The sequence below is a fragment of the Lutzomyia longipalpis genome, chromosome 3 (assembly GCF_024334085.1).
Source record: "Lutzomyia longipalpis isolate SR_M1_2022 chromosome 3, ASM2433408v1".
Classification (NCBI taxonomy): Eukaryota; Metazoa; Arthropoda; class Insecta; order Diptera; family Psychodidae; genus Lutzomyia; species Lutzomyia longipalpis.
The window spans coordinates 14,419,988-14,438,447 of record NC_074709.1 but is presented as its reverse complement, the minus strand read 5'-3'; the positions used below and the strand labels follow the sequence as shown (position 1 = coordinate 14,438,447).

The window sequence follows — 18,460 nt, the reverse complement described above, 5'->3', positions numbered from 1 at the left end:
GATAAGTAGGTACCTAATGTAAGATCTTACGTAAAAAGCATAAATTGCGAATTTGCTCGCAGTATTATATGTAAAATAACTCACATAGCCCTAACCTTGTGATTTGTTCTTTTCCGAAAATTACAACATTTCATCTTAAAATTTTCTCTTACGCTTTTAGTGTGAGTCACCCTACTAAAGTTTTAGAAGAGATTAAAATAAAGCTGCAAAGATATTTCTGAAATAACTAAAGAAAGCTCGAATTCTTCGCTTCATATGTAAAATATTCTTTTTACCTAAAATTCGTGGAATTCTTCTTAACTTCTGAATGCTTCTGAGAATTTGGTAGTTGAAGAGTATGAATCTTAAAAGATTCTACGAAGCTTATATATACATACATATATCAAACGAAATTAGAACAAAAAGCTTTCAATGACACCTCTGTAAGTAATAAATATCTGTTAGAGTCATTTTAAAGAAAAGTTAATGATTTTGACTAACGTTGAAGTTCCTTGTAGTAAAACTTATTTTTAATTTACAAAGAATTTTAATTCGTCAATTTATTTTATAAAAAATTTCCGTTTTTTTTATTTCTTATTTTTTTAAAAAATTGACGTCTAAGTTCACAACTCTGAGCTTATTTTTTGTGAGTTCATAATTTAAATCATAACTCCACAATTCCTCAGAATTCTGTTAACCCTATTTACGTGAGATTTACATTTATAAAGCATAAAAACTATAATATATGTAAAATTGCATAAACAAAGAAACATCCAAACATCCCTGTATGTAATGCGTTGTAATTTACAACAGCTTCTACCACCACCTCCACCGAAAAAAAAACCTTTAGAGAATTTTAAGAGCTCTAATCCAATCTCGTACATTCACAGTATTTCTCCCCTCTTTATTTATTCTCTTTTAGCATTAAAAATCCTCGTGAAAAATACAAGTAACTTAATTTGTGTGCGAGATAGCGCTGAAAAAAATTAGAAACGCCTCCGGTTGCGAAAAGCTTTTCACTTGTCTTGCTTTATCTCCTTCGCAGAAAGGAATCCCCTTTCATCCCCATTCCCACAGAGTGACTATTTTGTTCCTCTTTTTTTTTCTCTCACTGTAAACAAAAATATGTGGTTTGCATTCATATTTTTTCTCCCTTCGTATTAACTTAATGATTCCCATGCAGATATTCATCATGCTCTGAAATTTGCATGCGGAGCTTTTGCTTCACAATAGATAGTGGAGTAACTGAAATGGCAGCTGTGGAGCTTTTATGGGTGCTTCCCATCTTGCTATGAAAGCATAGGGTATCTATAGTAAGTAGAATATGTTGCACTATATTCCTACTATATATTGTACATGGGGCTGCGTGGGGAGAGTTGACTTTGTTTATGAGAATACATATATTACGAAGAAAGAGATATATGGAAAATAACTCTGTATGTGGAAAAATGGTAGACAAGTCCGAAGGGAAGTGAAGGTCAGTAAGAAATGGTTTTTAAAGACAAATGGAGTCTTTAAGGATATAAAATAGGTTTCAGGCTTGAATCGATTTGAGTGATAGCCGGATGTGACGAAGATACGAATAAACGGATTGATGTAATAAAAGAATTTTGTTGGCTTCGTTGTTTTCTTCGTCTCCCCCTGACTGAACTTCCAGCAGTATAGGAATTCTCAAGATCTTATACATTCTTTCTCACTAGACTTTTCCGGATGACTCCTCTGTTACAAAATCCTCTATATAATGGCAAAATGTCTCGGATGCTCTCATGAGCTTTTAAAGTCATAAATATTCGAAAAGCATCTTTGGCTTAAAACTCCCTTTTCATGCACAGCAATCTCTCAAAATGTATTCAATAAGAACACGACAGATGTTTCCCATAAGGAATCAAGGCATATAGTATATATGAGGGTGGGGTTGTTTCGAAAAACTCAAATATATCGCTGGAATGGCAAAATTAATTTAAAGAGGGTGGGAAGGTTGAATGGAATGTCTTTGAAGGGAACAAGAAGTTGATGGAGAAATTAAAATGACCAACAAATTGAATCATTATGTGCTAAATTCAGAGGATAAAATTCAATTTTGAACCAACAGCATCGTTCTCAACTCCATTTTGCAAATCACATTAACGGTGGGAATTCTTTCCCATACATATAAAAGGGCTGATCCAAAATGGGATATTTCCGTCTTTCGAGACTCTCAATTACAAATCATTCGAGTGACCAGCATTTATTCAATTTGAACGACTCAATTCCGCTCCCTTTATCTCAATCGAAGGACTTTCCGAGACCTCCGTCCGGGGCCCCCATCCGACAGCACACACCCCCACCGGGATGCCCGACAACCCCATTCACCTCCTACCTTCAATGGCATTCCTGATCGCAATGGGTGAAGACAGGAGAAGGATATTGTGTGGTGGTATTATATGATTGTGAAGTATATTGGGATGCTATTCGGGATTTTATTGCCATTCCACCCATGATGGGAGGGTGTTTACTTCAGCCACTCTTTTACAGAGACAGACAATGGCGCGGGGTCAGCTCTCATCGACTCAATTCTTGGCCGGAAGGGTAGATGATATGTCTTGAAATAATTCACTTTTGTACATGGACTTCATTAATTTACTTCTGACCACAAAATGCGAGAAGCAATATATACTTTATACCTATATGTTGTATAATATAATATATCCTAGCACATACATATATAATAACTGAGTTTCTTCCTTTTTGTGGACCATCACATCCCACCCGTCCAAGGGTATCTCTTACGCATCCGAAACAAACACGATGAAAGGAAAAAGGCAGAAGATGGAAAAAGGATAAATTGAGTTTAAGAAACTCCTTTCCGTAGGATCAACCATTTGATGAATTGAGGCAAATTTCTTCTGCCATTGATTCTTGGTTACGAAGAAAAAAAGATCAGCAACGTAAAGAAGAGAAAGTGGTCAGATGCCATTGAAAGCGACAAGGAATTGATTACTAAATCCTTCAATCTTAAAATACATCCACACAGACAAGTCTCTAGCGAGGATTTTTTAGATGAAAGTCTCTCATTCACGAAAGGCCACTGGAGGCATTTTTTCGACGAGAAAAAGGAATATTTTCTTGGAAAACAAGTGGTGGAATTTCTAGGAGACTTTTTGTTGAAAATAAAAAGCAACGAATATTGGGGGGTTCTTCGAGTCAATAATAAGAGTTTTCTGTATTTTTATTCGAAAATTAAAACAATTGCTTTTGATCTTTAGGCAAAAACAAGAACAAAAAATATATAAATTTCTGAGCTTTTGTAAAGCTTCAAGACATCATAAAAAAAAATGTACTGGTAAGCTGACCAAGCTTACGGGAGCTGTGTTTCTTTCAGTGAACCAATTTTGTGAGAGCAAACTAGAACGCGAATTAATTTAAATACGCGCAAAGTCTGGAATAGTATTAAAGTCATACGCTAATAAATTTTTAGAAGGCCATATCTCGAGAACGGATCCATAGATTTTCATAAATTTTTTTTTTGTTTGAAAGGTCTTGAAGTCAGCTATAACATATCGAAAAATGAAAAAAAATAATGTCGCCATTTTCGAAAAATTCGAGTTCGAAATTTTCGAAAACTTTGTTTTCGATTTTAGCGCCTCTTGCGGACATTTTTCGAAGTTGTAATGTTCTAGACATTTGTAGGGTTTCACGAAACCTTTCATTTGCGCTTGAGTTGATCAAGATCGGACATGTAGAACCCGAGATATGACATGCCAACTTTGGAAGGCTTTATCTCGAGAACGGATCCATAGATTTTCTTCATTTTTGGCATGGAGCTAGATAATATGGTCAGCTATAACATATCAAAAAATTAAGCAAATCGATAATGGCGTTTTCGAGATATTCATCGAAAACTCATCGAAAATTTTGTTTTTGATTTTTGGCCCCCTAGCGGTCACTTTTGAAACTTCGGATGTTCTAGAGAGTTGTAGGGTTTGTTGAGATCTTTCATTTGAACCCGAGTTGATCAAAATCGGTCAAGCCGTTTTCGAGTTATGGTCGATTTTCGATGAAAAATTGTGGCGGCCATATTGACTAAACGGCTTGACCGATTTTCGAAAATGAGGTATCGTTGGAAAGGTCTTGATGACCCCTACAACATACCAAAATTTCAGCCCTCTAGCTATAATAGCGGCTGAGATATAGCGAAAACAAAATTTTGAGGTTATTCAAAATGGCGGACGCGGGGGTGGGGGGAAAAATTTGACGTCATAATCTTACGTCTTCCAGTCGACTTTTAAACTTTGCCGTTTACCGCAAGTCTCTATCTATTACCGTTCTCTTGCAATTTAGCAAAAGGTTCCACCGGCCGGCCGGCCGGCCGGAAAAAAATTTTTTTGGCGCATACGTTTTTTGGAATGTGGGGACCATAATTCGTGCTCATCCCAAGTTTGAGCCCGATCTGACGACTTTCGATTTTGCTCGGTACACAAAAGCTGTGTCTGAAAGAAACACAGCTAAAATCTCAACAAAATGTTGAATGACAAACATAACTAATTCACATATAACATCTGAATTAATTAAAACAACTGACCAATTTTGTCCAACTGATGTTTCTCTTGCTTTTAAATTTATTTTCACTACACTATGCATTGTTGAGCTTTTCCGATGCTTTATTTGCTCATACATTTCTATGCTCTACGGGGTGTCTCCTTTTCCTCTTTTTTCGGCTACTATATGCAACTTCCCGTAAATTCTTCTCTTATTTCCTCCGTCATTTTTTTCTCCATCTCTGCACCCAAAGTATTTCCTCCCTCTTGTATATATATGCACACACAAGAAGAGAGTTGGAAAATTTAGAAGCTAGAGCACATTCGCTGCATATAAATCAAGTACTCGAGACTACTAAGACTGGTGTAGCGAGAGGAATATTTTTGGCATCTCTTGCGAAAGCTCCTGTCTTCCGGTTGGGACCCCCTGTGAGTGTGTATACGGTGCGGAGAGTGGCAGTAGCTCACATGGGACGGGGGTGAATTTTAATTAATATGTTATGAGCAATTTCGATGATTATTTCGAAATGTCTAACGCTATGGTGGCTGCCTGTGAGTGTATTTATATATTTTGTTATACGCAGTAATTAATTAAGCGGGGAATCAAAACAGGACTTATGTACTTTCCTACTTTTCTCCCTTGTGAAGGAATAATTCACACTAGCATTCATCATATTAAGTGGGTCATTATGATTAATGATTAACATGCTGACGGAGGAATGAGCGGTTTTGTGGGGCCTTCTTAGAGCTCTGCTTTACCACGCGGAAAATGAAACCCACGAAGACACCACGACAAAGTATGGGAGAGAAAATTGTTGCGAATTTCCACCATTTGCAACTTGAACGTCTAAGATGGCAAAAAAATGTTGAATTTTTCCAATTTCTTTTTTTCTTGTTCTATGGAAAAGAAATCGATGCACTAAACTGCCTCAATTTGGTATTTTGCTCGCGCTTCCTTCCCTCTGCCCATCTCTCACTACCATTTTGTCTATCTGTGGCTTCTGTGGATTCGCCTGAGGCGCGATTCTTCATCCCTTCTGATACAGCTACTAATCGACGAGCCATATACCCCCCTAACAGCCCCCCCCCCCTTCTCCCTCCCCCCTAGGCAGTAGTATTATGCCGTGTATGCGCTAGTGAGGAAGAACGTGACCAGCGAAAGAAATTTTTCAGTCGCACGCGAGAAATATCAAACTTCATAGATCATTCACACTCTTACATCCCATTCCCGCAACAATATATGTATGTACATAAGTAAAAGAGGACATATATATGGCATGGAGGCGCCACCCCATTTTATGAGCCACCCATTTGTGAAGCCCTCAAAGATGTAGCCTGTGTATGGGGTTGAGAAGCGATTTGGCATGGAAAAGACAGAACATCTTCCCAGCACGAGCTGGAGATTTATCAAATTACGCAAATATTTGAAGTCATTCCATCGCGAAAGGGGCATCAGCTTGCATATTACAATTTGGCAGTAGTGGTGGGAAAAATCTTTGGGGGTTTTAAGCATATATATTTGAATTTGCTGCTCTTCCGACTTGCTGAAAATTCATTCAAAATGTTGTTTTTCAGAATTTCCTCACACATACTATGTAAAAGAGAAAACTCGAGGAAAAGTCGAATAAAACTCACAAAAAGGAATTACTCAAATGGGATATTTTTGAAGTACATTTCTATTGAGTTTTTGAGATAAATATTGTAGCTTGTTTGAGATTTAAGGGATATCCTGAGATTGCCCCCGAATAGGAATTTTCATCATAATCGAGTGATTTTTTCAATTGCTCCTGTATTTAGGACAGAAAAAGAAGAAATACTTGGTATGCCACGATTGTGGTATACCAACTAATTCCAGAAATATCAAGTTTCTTGCAATATCTTAAGGCCATTTCTATATTTCGTTATTTTCGGCTAATTCGTTAAAAATAGCACTTGTGGAATTATTTGTTAATATTCATATATATAAAAAAATAAACTAAAAATATTCGGTTTATAGGCTTCTTTTAAACCTCGATTTTTTTTTTGAATCCATATTCTATTTATAACGAAAGGAAAATAAATTCAGGTTCAAAATGCCCGCTTTGGGCTATTCTTCCCTAATTTTGAAAGAAGAAAAAAGTCGCCTCAAATTTTATACCTATAAAAAGAAAACCTCATTGGCAAAATTAATCCATGGAGCTTAAGAAAAATCTTTCAATGTACGTGCCATTCTCATACTTTACAGTTGCGAAGGCTACAAACAATTCCAAGAAAATATTTATAAGAAGAAAAATGGAGGGTGGGTTGGGAGACGGTAAGTTAAATTCCATTTCCGAGTATTATTCCTGCATTTATATAAATCCAATGTGTGAGACGGAATCTAATCTTATAACATTAACTGTGCAGAAAATAACCCCCAAGGCAGGTATTGATGATTGTTTCTCAATGAAACATTCAACTGTGATTGCTTACCCCTTAAACTCCTGCAGGGGTGTTTGTTGGAAGGGTGATTAGCTGAGGTCGATTTGTGCCTTGGACTCTCTCTCTCACTGCAATGAAGGTGGGGGATGGGGGTTGTGGAAAGCTCTGCTATGTGTGCCATCTTTCCTTCACATCCACCCACACCAAGCTCACCCATTGCACCAGTGGTTACATCCCCAAGGGCCCAATGTGGACACTGTGTGAAGCATGTCTCGGTGAAAACATCCAACAACCCCATGCCATGCTCATCGTGCAACCACCGTACAAACGCAGAAAATGCTATAAAATGTAGCAAAAAGAACTCCCTTTATGGCATTTTCGTCGGAATTACACAACAAAATTTAATTATGACCTAAGTAAAATTTTATGTACGTGTCGTTTGTACTACCCCGCAAAATATATTTATATATGCACATGTATTTCTATGCCATGTCTACGGGTGGGCCATCTAGCGACCATCGTGTACCTACAAAAAAAAGCTCGTCTACGTCATGGAAAGCAGTAAATTAGAGATGGTGGCACAATAGTAAAAAAAAATGCCCATTTTAATTAGATCCATTTCAACTCTGCGCCTCTCGTAGTGAAAATTCATTCAAATTGCAGTGCAATGATGTGGATAATGTTAAGGATAGCCGGCCCCAACAACCAATGTATACCCCTGCATTGTCCCGCGTGCGATGGAGAGGAAGAAATTAATAATATTGACTGAGGGAAAGAGAGCTAAAGACAGGACTAAAAGGGAAGGCATGCGACAATAAGTTGGAGGGAGAACTTTGTGAAAATTGAATTTTCACTTGGGAAGTAATTTTCCATAAAATTTCACTATTATTCTCCTCGTTATGAAACCCATCTTATTGGCAGATAAAACATAAGGGTTTTCAAGTATTTAGGACATGGAAATTTATGCTATTACTGAGTAGTTAGTGCAATAATGGTCGGAAGAAGGGTGAGAAAATGAAAATTTTTATATGAAAATATTTCATAAAATAAATGAATTTTTAGCAAGGAAATTTAAAAGTTTTCTTTATGAAACTTCTTGAACTAGAGATTTTGCATAATTTTTAATTTTATGTGAATGTAAAATTTGCATAAATTGACACTAGTCTTGAGTTTAAGACATTAATACTTTGCTTTCTTGAATATTTAGGCGCATTGAAATTGGAGTTTCAATATAAAAAAATTAAATATTTACTTGAGAACGTTTTAAAATCAAGATCTTTCTTAAATGAGCTTAGAAAAAAGGCAAAAAAAACTTTTTTTGAAAACTTATTTTAATTCTTTTTTTTATTTCATAGAAATTTTCTTCTCCAAGTGTGTTGATTCAACTCCCAACCTACGCCTTATTTATTATTTTTAAAGTTTCACTACACTAAAATTTGATTTATTTTTTGTAAAATATTTTTATAGGTAAGGATAATAATTTTTCAAGACTATACTGCTTGACACACATAAAGCAATCATATTTCCCGACATGCCTGCATTAAAGCACATACATATACATTTTTGGTGTTGAAATAAATCTTTTGAAAAAGAACTTCCTTCTCCGGATGTCTGTGCAGCACTAAGCTTAGTGCGTCGCTCACAAATTCTGCGTGAATGATGTCACGGAAGCGTCACAAACTGATTTTCCGTGAGACTTTATAAAGAAGTTGTGTGTGGTGGGTGTTCTCGTGGTGATATGCTCGCCTAAGAACCTGCCACCGTTGCGCTGCCAAGTTCTCAACCATGACGAAGACACCAAACACGCGTAGTTTTCTCGCAGAATTTTTGCGTTTTGCCCCCCTCATGATTTATTGTGTATGTGTATTTTCCTCTGGGAGGGAGTACGAGTGAAAAAGATGAAAAATGGGCATTATTTTTCTCCTCTTATTTCGCAACTTTTCCTCAAAAATTCCTCCACCAACTTTAATCTTCCCACCCAAGTAGTGTTGAAAAAAGAGGGAAGGGGAACGTAGATGGAGGCTTCCATCGACACCCCCCACTGGGGGTTCTATACTTACTATGAATGTGTACGTACATACATATTTATGTATACTATATATAGTTCCCCATCAGATGGCTTCCTTTTCTGCACCACTGGAAGCAATTGTGTGTGCTTGCGGAATCAGTTAGTAAATTCAGGTCCAAGTGCAGGAGGAGCGAGTAACTTCCATCCTCGCACAAGGAGGTTGTTTAGCATAAATTCCTTTCGGATTTCGCAACCCTCGAAGAAAGGACTCGCAAATCGAAATATGTCAACAGAAACGGCACTCATGCAGTGTGACTTTGCCCACATATATATTCTCTAGTTCCGCTGCCGTTTAGTTCAACTTCCTCCCGTTCTCGCAAGCAGCGGATGGGGTGCACGGAGGGGCCGAGGAGATTGCGAAAAGATGGTGTTCCCAGAGACCCAAATGTGTTTCCAATATATGGTTTCATGAATAATTTTGCATTAATATTAGATGATTGCCAGAAACGAGAATCTCAGCACCGTGCTCTTGGAGCGAGACGGGGTGGAAATCCACCAAAAAGGGCGCACGGGAACTATACAGAACGAAGGATTTCAACCCCCAAAAACTAGCATCATAAAAATACGATTGTGAGGGTGTCGGTGGATGAAGAAAGATTTGTCATTCCTCCGCATTTTTCTCACATATCATCCTTCATCTTGAAACGTTGCTCTCTTTCTCTTCAGTCGTTGCACATGGATGTGAAACTTTGTTTTAAGATAAAACCACCATGCAGATTTTCATACTGGAATATTGTAGTTTATTTATTTTCTAAAGATTTTTAAAAATTTATTCATTTCCAGTGAAGGATTTTTCTATATTGTACAAAATGTTTATTCGTATGGGGTGGGAAAATTTCAATTGACACCAAGAGTTATATGTAGTTATAAAAGTTTTGTAAGAAAAGCAAACAAGAAGCTTCCTAAAACAAAACTTCTTAATTTTTAATGTGTCCAGTATATTCAAATTTTAACGAATTTCAACTATTGTTTTTTTATCATTTTAGGTGAAAAACCATACAAATGCTCGTGGGAAGGATGTGAATGGAGATTTGCAAGAAGTGACGAACTAACGCGTCACTACCGGAAGCACACAGGCGCAAAACCCTTCAAATGCCGTCACTGTGATCGATGTTTCTCACGATCGGATCACCTGGCGCTCCACATGAAGCGGCACGTCTAAATTCCCAGGCATGCACAAACGTCTTTTTTTCTCCCAGCAATTTAAAAAGCCGCACTTCCATTCGTTCCTTCAACAAATTCCCCCACCGGAACTGCCGCAAATATCTGGAAATGGCGTTAAACGTCCCAGCTAAACCAGAAGCACACCATGGAGTTCAACAGTTCAGAGTGGGTAAAAACGGAAATTGCACGTTTTTAATATTTTATGTTTATTTTTGTAAAATTGCAAAAACTGTAAACTCGTATTGGGGGTTGAAAAATTGTGTCGATATGTAAATTTTAAGATCGGGATTAAGTGGTTTATAAAATGGTAGAAACTACATCAAAAAATGAGCTCATAAATGAATCAAAAACAATCATTCGGCATGTAAATTCTTACAACGTAAAATATTTAAATGTCATTGTAATTTATTTAAAAAAGAAACTATATATCCCCTCCAATTCGGCTCAATAATCATTTTCCTACATTTTCCACAAAAGATATAAAGTGAAAGAAAAAAAAAGAACATGGAGTTAGGAGATAAACTTCACTGCCATTTACTGAGGAGTGTGTTTTTGTTAAGGGGCCAGTTTAAGGATTAAGTTGTTAATGAAAGTTTTTAATTTTAATACGAATAATTTTTAAATTTATGTAAATTACTTTTGTCGTCTCTTTTTGTACCAGATGTATTTTTTTATATTTCTAAAAAAAAGCGTAGCAATATAGTTTTTTAAGTTTTATTTCTAAGTTCTCATATATAAGATATTTTAGTTTGTACTGAGATGATTTTTTTAATATATAATTTTGGATTCCAGTGGAATAATTACATGATCGTTTTAGACGACTTAATACGCCAAAAAAGTCCTGTGTAGAACTTACAAAATACTATACAATTTTAGTTTTATCGAGTTACCAATAGTATGATGAAATTGTACTAAAATTTCATTAAATGTTCGTTTTATCCTTATGATTAGCATTTAGTTTTCAATCATACAAACGGCTTTTATTTTAAACAGTGTCTTATGTTTTTAGTTTCTATTTTGTCTTCATTTTCTTACAGAAAATTGTTAAAGTTGTTCAAACTTGTGGATTTTTTTTATAAGCAAATATAATAGGGTATACTGCAGTGCAAGACTATTTTGATATTAATTGGATCTATTTTAATTAGATTTATTTTGTGAATTAAACCCACAAAAATTGATTCAGCAAGAGAAATAAAACCTCATCCATGGAATTTCAACTGAAAAAAATTTTAGAAATTCGCATTTCTAAAGATTCTTGAAATTGGGTTTCAGGTTAGGTGGGTAAACCTTTTTATCCTTAAAAATATTGCCTGGTGAAAGATTGAACATCCTAAAAACGTCGTTAAATATTGATCATAAAAAACGTTGCAAAAGTTATCTCAATTAATTTGTGCATTAAAAAAATATATTTTAATGAGATTTAAATTTTCTTAGGTAGATTAAAATCTTAGGAGCTTAAACATACATTCAGCTCCTACGAAAACTCACACGCTCCTACTTGAAATTGCAAGAATTGGGGGCAAGGTAAACTCAAGGATAGAGGAGTTATTAAAAGGGGCTTTAATGAATCAACATGACTCCCAAAAAAGAAGCATTTTCAACAGGAAAACTCATTTTTTTTATTAAAAATAAAGAAGATATTAAGCAAGAAAACAAAAAGTCAATAACATCCAAATTTTTAGCTCTCGAGTTTGATGGCACAAATGTTCTGCTTCTGATATCCCACCTTCTCCCTACGTAGACAGCCGCTTGATTACAATTAGATGAATTCGCAGATCCGATCAAAAATAAAGTCATTCATTGTCAAATTTCTCAAACATCTCTTGTAGACTTCGTAATTTGGGATAATGGCCAATTCTGCAAAATATTTACGATCCAATGGGCATTTGGGTTGCTTCAAAGTCCATCTTTCTAGGCAATTTCGGCAAAATATGTGATTGCAACATTTTGGCACAGCGAGCTCTTTTCTAAAGTTGAATTTTGACAGGCAAATCTGGCATCTATCGATGATATCCATTATTCAGTGGGTTCAGTGAATTTTTCCTTTTTTTATTATTGGAAAATATTTTACAAAAAATAATAGATTTTTAACGAAATAACTTTTGCAATCTCTAATTTTATTTTTAATATGCTTCAATTCTTTTTTTCGGAATGCTTAGTTTCATTTTATTAAAATTTCAAAACGATCTTTGAACTTTTGCTACGTTAATTACTTTAAAATTATACTTACAATAAGAAAAAGATCTTGTACTGCAACATCCTTATCGACTTATAACGTACCTATACATTGCATTTAATATCCATAAAACTCAATCACCCCAGTGGAATCTTAACAGAAGTTTGAACAACTTTATACTGAATTTTAAAAAAATCAGTTTATTAAAATGATTTTTCATCATTTCTTGAACATTTCTATGAAGAATCCCATTTATTCGAATAATAACCTACACAGTGTGTTCTTGAAAATGCTTAAATGGGCACCCATTTGTGTTTCCCCGTTTTGTACTGTAAATTCAGCAAAGATTAAAGTGAATAAAAAAAGATAGTGTGGTAGATATGTGAGACATAGCAAGAGGTTATATATAGTGAAGAAATAAAACCTAAATAGTGAAAACATTTTAAAGAAAATGAAAGAAAATTAAGTTAAAAAAAACATAAAAAAGAACAGTCGCTGTCGTTTGTGTGATGCAATTCTGTGATCCGCATATATATTTATACATAAATATATATACACGTATATTTTTGGTGGCCATAGAAGCCAAAAAAAAACAAGAAGAATAAATCATACCTGTAAGAAGTAATAGGAAAAAAGAGAAAATAAAAACTTGGATATTTTTAAGGGTACGACGGTGTGAGAAAGTAAAAAATAAGTGAAAATGATGTAAAATGCACTGGTTGGTGTTTTTATTTCTCATTTATTGAGGATCAATGATCTAACCATTGATCCTTGAAGAATTTTTTAGATAAATATTAGATGAAAAGGAATCAAAAGATGGTGTCTGATGTGTGAGAAAAAAATAAAAAGGAAATTCTTTTAGCATTGTGAAATTTTACAAAGTGAAAGCAACCACTAATTTCTTTACAAAATATCGCACATTTTTTTATATTAATTTTTTTATTGAAGTATAAACCACAATATTTGTGCAATTGTAATTAATATAATAAATATTGTTCTTTTAGGGTAATTTTAGCTCACTCATTTTCTTTTTTTCTCGAAGAAAATTAATAAAATCATAATTTCAGTGTGATCCTGTATGAGAATTTTTTTTTCGTATGATAAATGTTTAATCTGTTTTTTTTTAAAGATAATTCAGTGCACAAAAGTCAAAAAAGCGGTACACAAACCTTTTATTCCAGAGAATTGTAAGTGTTAAAAAATAAACAAGAAAAAAAGAGAAACATTACAAAATTAATGTGTCAAAAGTATTAATTAAAGACTGCTGAAGGACGATCCGTTGATTAGAGAGAGATATGAGATGATAAAAAGTCAAAAAAAAATCATACCTCTTTATATTTACATTTTAGGGTACATCAAGTGTGGAAATATCTCTTTTTTATACACAAAAAACTGAAAAAAATCGCGATCACACGTGGATTTCCACTGATCGCAATCAATAGTTTGTAGATGATGAAAAAAATTCAATTGAAAAAATATATAAGAAAATTTTCTCCTCCATTCAAAACAAAGCAAGAAAAACTGCAGTAAATAGATACACATCTTGATCACTCATTCCAATGAATAATTTTGTCATGCGCAGGTGATCGATCGGATTTTTTGAAATTTAAGGAAAATAAAAAATTGCGATCTCCAGGTAAATCAAAAAATAAAAAAAACAGCATAGAGAAAAATTAAAACGTCATTGTACATATCCAAGAAAAAGAGGGACTATTGTCAAAAAAAAACGCAGCACTGCGTTGAAAAAAAAATTGAAAAAAAACGAAATTCAAAAAGAATAAATCTTCCCTTTTTTTCTAAAAATAAATTTAGAGGTGATCGGTTTCGTGATATCCAATTGTTTTTTAGCTTACTGTACAAAAGATGAAAGAACAGAGATAAAAGAATCTTTTAGTAAGAAAAAAGAGAGTAAAAGAAAAAACCTTAGTATTAAAAAATAAACTCAGTGGAGTTGGAGAGATCAAGGTGTGTCGATCATGCCGATCTTTCCCTTTTGAAGGAATTTTACAACAACTCGCAAACGATCAACGAATTCTTAAGAGACTCATAGAAATGAAAAAAAATGTCTTGATGATCAAATCACCTTGATCTTGGCCCTTTTTGCCCATCAAACTCCACTGAGTGACCTAAATGAAAGTAAAAAAAAAAATAAAGTAAATTTAAAGAAAAAAAATGCATTCATTGTATTAAAAGTTCTTCCGATAAGAGCAAATAAAGTAGCAAAGAAATCAAAGAACAATTAGATGAAGAGAAAAAAATAAAACAGATATGAAGATAGAAAATATTTCTGAGAAAAAAAACATGAGCTAACAAACATATTTGATAAATGTATATGGTACTTTATACATTGCATAGAAATAGAAACAAGATAAAAAAAACTCAAAAAGATTGAATAAATCACGTGAATTAGCAAAGAAAATAGAATAGAAAATGTAAAATTTTAGTGGTTGACTGGAGTTGTAGATTTGAACAGAGAGATCACAAGACAGTGAAAAGATCGCATTGAGAATTTCAAAAAAAAAAATGTCATGAAATAATAATCTAAAACAATAAAATAATGAAACGAATTTTATACACGCTGAAAAATCATATGGATGTGTTTTTTTGACTAAGAAAATGTTGTAAGAAAAGAAAACCCTAAAAAAATCAAATGAAATTTTTGTAACTGAATGAAGAAAAATTTTCTCACAAAAAATTGCAAAAAAGATTAAAAAAAAATAATTTTATCTAATGTGAAAAAAGGTAAAAAAAAAAACTAGTGAAAATGGAAGGATAAAACTTTGTGTGTTTCTATACAATATATTTGATTTTCTAAGTAAATGAAAAAAAAAAACTTAGGAATAGAAACTTGGAAATAAAAAAAATGATGTAAGAGAAGAATTTTAAGAATAATTTTGAAAGTATATTGTATTAATCGATTTTTAATAAAAAAAATGGAAAAATAGCTGAGAAAAATGAAAAAAAAAGAATTTTAATATAAATGAAAAAGCTGTAGTTTTTAGCATTATTAAAATTTAAGAAATAAAATGTAAGTTTTAAGTGAATGCGTGCATAAAATGTGAAAAAATCCACATAATGTGAAGCCAAAAGCAAAAATTTAATTTTGCTACTTTTTTATTCTTTTGTTTTCTTTTTTACATTTTTTTTCTCTTTAACATCCAAAACCGAAGCCGAAACATTCAGGTGTGGAAAAATCACAGATTTTTCCCATCAGAAAAACTATTATTTACACACACACAGAAAAAACTCTTGACTTAATATATGTATGTATGTAGCTCTCATTCATACATGTTGTACATACGTATTTATTAAATTAAAAAGAAAGAAGAAAAAAGAAATGGAAGAAAACATGAAAGAAATGTTACGTTTTACATTAAAAATGAAATAAAAGAAAAATAATTTAAAAAAAAAAAACATGGAAAGAGAAGGAAAAAGTAACAGGCATTAATGTAGCAAAAAAATGTGTGTATTAAAAGAGAAATATAAATTTATTAGTTCTTAAATTACTTAACTGGAGTAAAAAATGTTTTCACTATGTAATAAAAAAAATGCGAAGATGATAATAAAAAAAAGATCATTAGAGAGAAATTTTATTGATGAAAAAAGAGCAAAAGAGAAAAATTCTACTTTATTTCAAGATTTCTTAAGTCTTTAATTAATTACTGTATAAAAAAATAGAAAAAAATCAACGATATCTCGCCGACATTGAAGCAAAAAAAATGTGAAAAAAATTAAGCTAATTGTGAAGAAAATTTAAGTATTGTGAGCTGTAAGTTTGATGAAATCTAATTGAAATTTGTAACTGGGAGATGACATTTCCTCATTATATAAATTAGGTAAATTGCTAATTTTCCCCCCTTACCTTGTAAATATCATTTTGCAACCCCTTCACTCTGTATAGATAGAATAAATTCTCATTAAACTCATAATTTTGATAAAAAAAAAAAGGAAAAAGAAATTCTATTAATAAATTGTCATGTGTTTCGAGAGCTATGCTTCCATAATATATTGTTATAATATACTTTTTACCTCCAATTTATTGATTGTAGAAAATTTTGAGGAGATTGTGTATTTTTTATTTGAATCCTTTTTGGATTGAATTCTTTATTATTAAAAATGAAAAATTTGGCAATGTGACGGCGAGATATTCTCATAAATTAATATTAGCTTATATTCTGCTCTGTGCAAAAATAAACGTACGTTCCTGTTAAAAAAAAACCTTGTCTTTTATTATTTCAACGATGGAATTGATTTTATTAATTGGTTTTACTGACGTTTTTATTCTTCTGGTTGTTGTTCTATGGTGGTATTCTTGGCAGTCTTTTCACTTTTTTTTTAAATAGATAGCTGAAGGAAAATTTTTTTTTCGACTGAATTTTCTCGGAAGATCCAGGTAAGAGATAATCATGGCTTTTGGAATTTTAATAGAATGAATAAATGAGAATGAGAAATTCTATATAAATAAAAGAATTGTTTAAAAAAAAGCAATTAAACCGTTTGAAAGTTCCTTAAACAACATCATTGAATTTACAATTCAGTACAGACACGTAAAGTGATTTCTTTTTTATTAATTAATCTTTCTAATTTTAAAATGCTTTTTAATACTCAAGACTTTTATTCCAAATGATCGAAAGCTTTTTTTTTTAATAGTAGGTAACTAGATAGTTTGGTCAAGATAACCTAGACCAGTTTTTTAGATTTAGCTCGGGGTGTTTATCTGAATGAAATTATTCGGATCTTCGGAAATGTTCGGAATATTGGCTAACATTCGGATGATTTGCCAGAGAAAACAAAATATTGATTTTTAAACTCTAAATGGCTTAGATTGAGAAATAGAAGCCTAAAAAAATATTTATTTCAAACCTTATAAGAACTAAATTCAAACCGAATAGTAATTTCACCCCTAATCATGCTAAATTCAAGCCTAAATAAGCTTAAAATTGAAGCATAAAAATATTTTTTAGGCATAAATAGGCAAATATTGAGGAATAAAAGCTTAAATTCGAAAGAATCACAACTAAGAATATATAATTTAGGCCTATAAAGAACAAAAAGTAGTAAATTCAAGCCTAAAAGTATTTGGTTTTCAACCCTAAAAAGGCAATCTTAAAAAGCTTTAAAAAATAGTACATAATTAATGTCTAAAAAAGACTAAAATTGAAGTTTAAAAAGTAGTTAATTCAAGCTAAAGAGTTGTAAATTCAAGCCGATATTATATTTAGTTTTCAATCTCAATATTTCAATGATCGAGGAACAAAACTTATTAAAAAAAAACTCATTAAAGCTTAAAAAAGGACGAAGTTCTAACCGAAAAGTAGTAAATTCAACCGAAAAAAGACTAAATTCAAACCAAAATTTCCTAAATACGTTTTTTTTTTATTTTTTTTCTGTTTTGAATCAATCGGTTTTTAGCAAAAGATGTTCATGTGAAGTCAAATATTCAAATCTTCGGAAATATTCGAATGATTCGCTTAAAAAAAAAACAAAATATTCCTCAGATAAACACCCCTTGACGGTCCATCAAATAATACTCAATAAAGACTCAAATCTATAGCTTAATCGGAAGACGAATTTGGTGAATTTCCAAGTGTTCACATTGCAGTGGATAATATAAAAAAATAGTTATTGGATTCAGATTTAAGGCAATCCTTAAAGGTCAAAATGTTTCTTTTCTCTTTGCTTTATGCTCAAGAATCTTTCTTACATTTCCTTCAAAAAATTTAAATTAAAAATTTGATTTTTGTATATTAACGACCTCATATATTAATTAATGGGGAAAACATTACACAATTACTTAATAAATAGTTGCCAAAAGACTCAACAAATTCAAATATGTGTGTATCTACATATTTTTGTACAGGGTGGCTAGGAAATTAGGGCATGATTTTAACCGTGAGCTTCCCAAAAGCCCTTTGTAGTGTTTGCCCTGAAAATATGCGCGTTTGCCATTTGACAGAATCCGCATAAATAATGATTGTATCGCGAATGCCAACCATCCAGGTGTGGAGTCCATAAATACATAGGAGTACATGTGGATGTTGCAGCATAAACGACAAATTCTGCCCTTCTGCTCACTTCCGGTTATCCTAGTTGAACAAATCAAATTCCCAAAATGGTCTTCCTCGATGTGTACATCCAAGTATGTACTACGGAGGA

At 32.9% G+C, this 18,460-nt stretch overlaps 1 protein-coding gene across 1 annotated transcript in view; it reads left to right on the top strand.

The window, feature by feature from the left end:
* Positions 1-16,522, top strand: part of LOC129793279 (Krueppel-like factor 7) — a 223,268-nt gene extending 206,746 nt beyond the window's left edge. Inside the window, exon 4 of the mRNA XM_055833112.1 lies at positions 9,951-16,522. Coding sequence (XP_055689087.1) covers positions 9,951-10,126 — 176 coding nt within the window. The 3' untranslated portion in view covers positions 10,127-16,522. The remainder of the gene's footprint in view (positions 1-9,950) is intronic.
* The last annotated feature ends 1,938 nt before the right edge of the window (positions 16,523-18,460 follow it).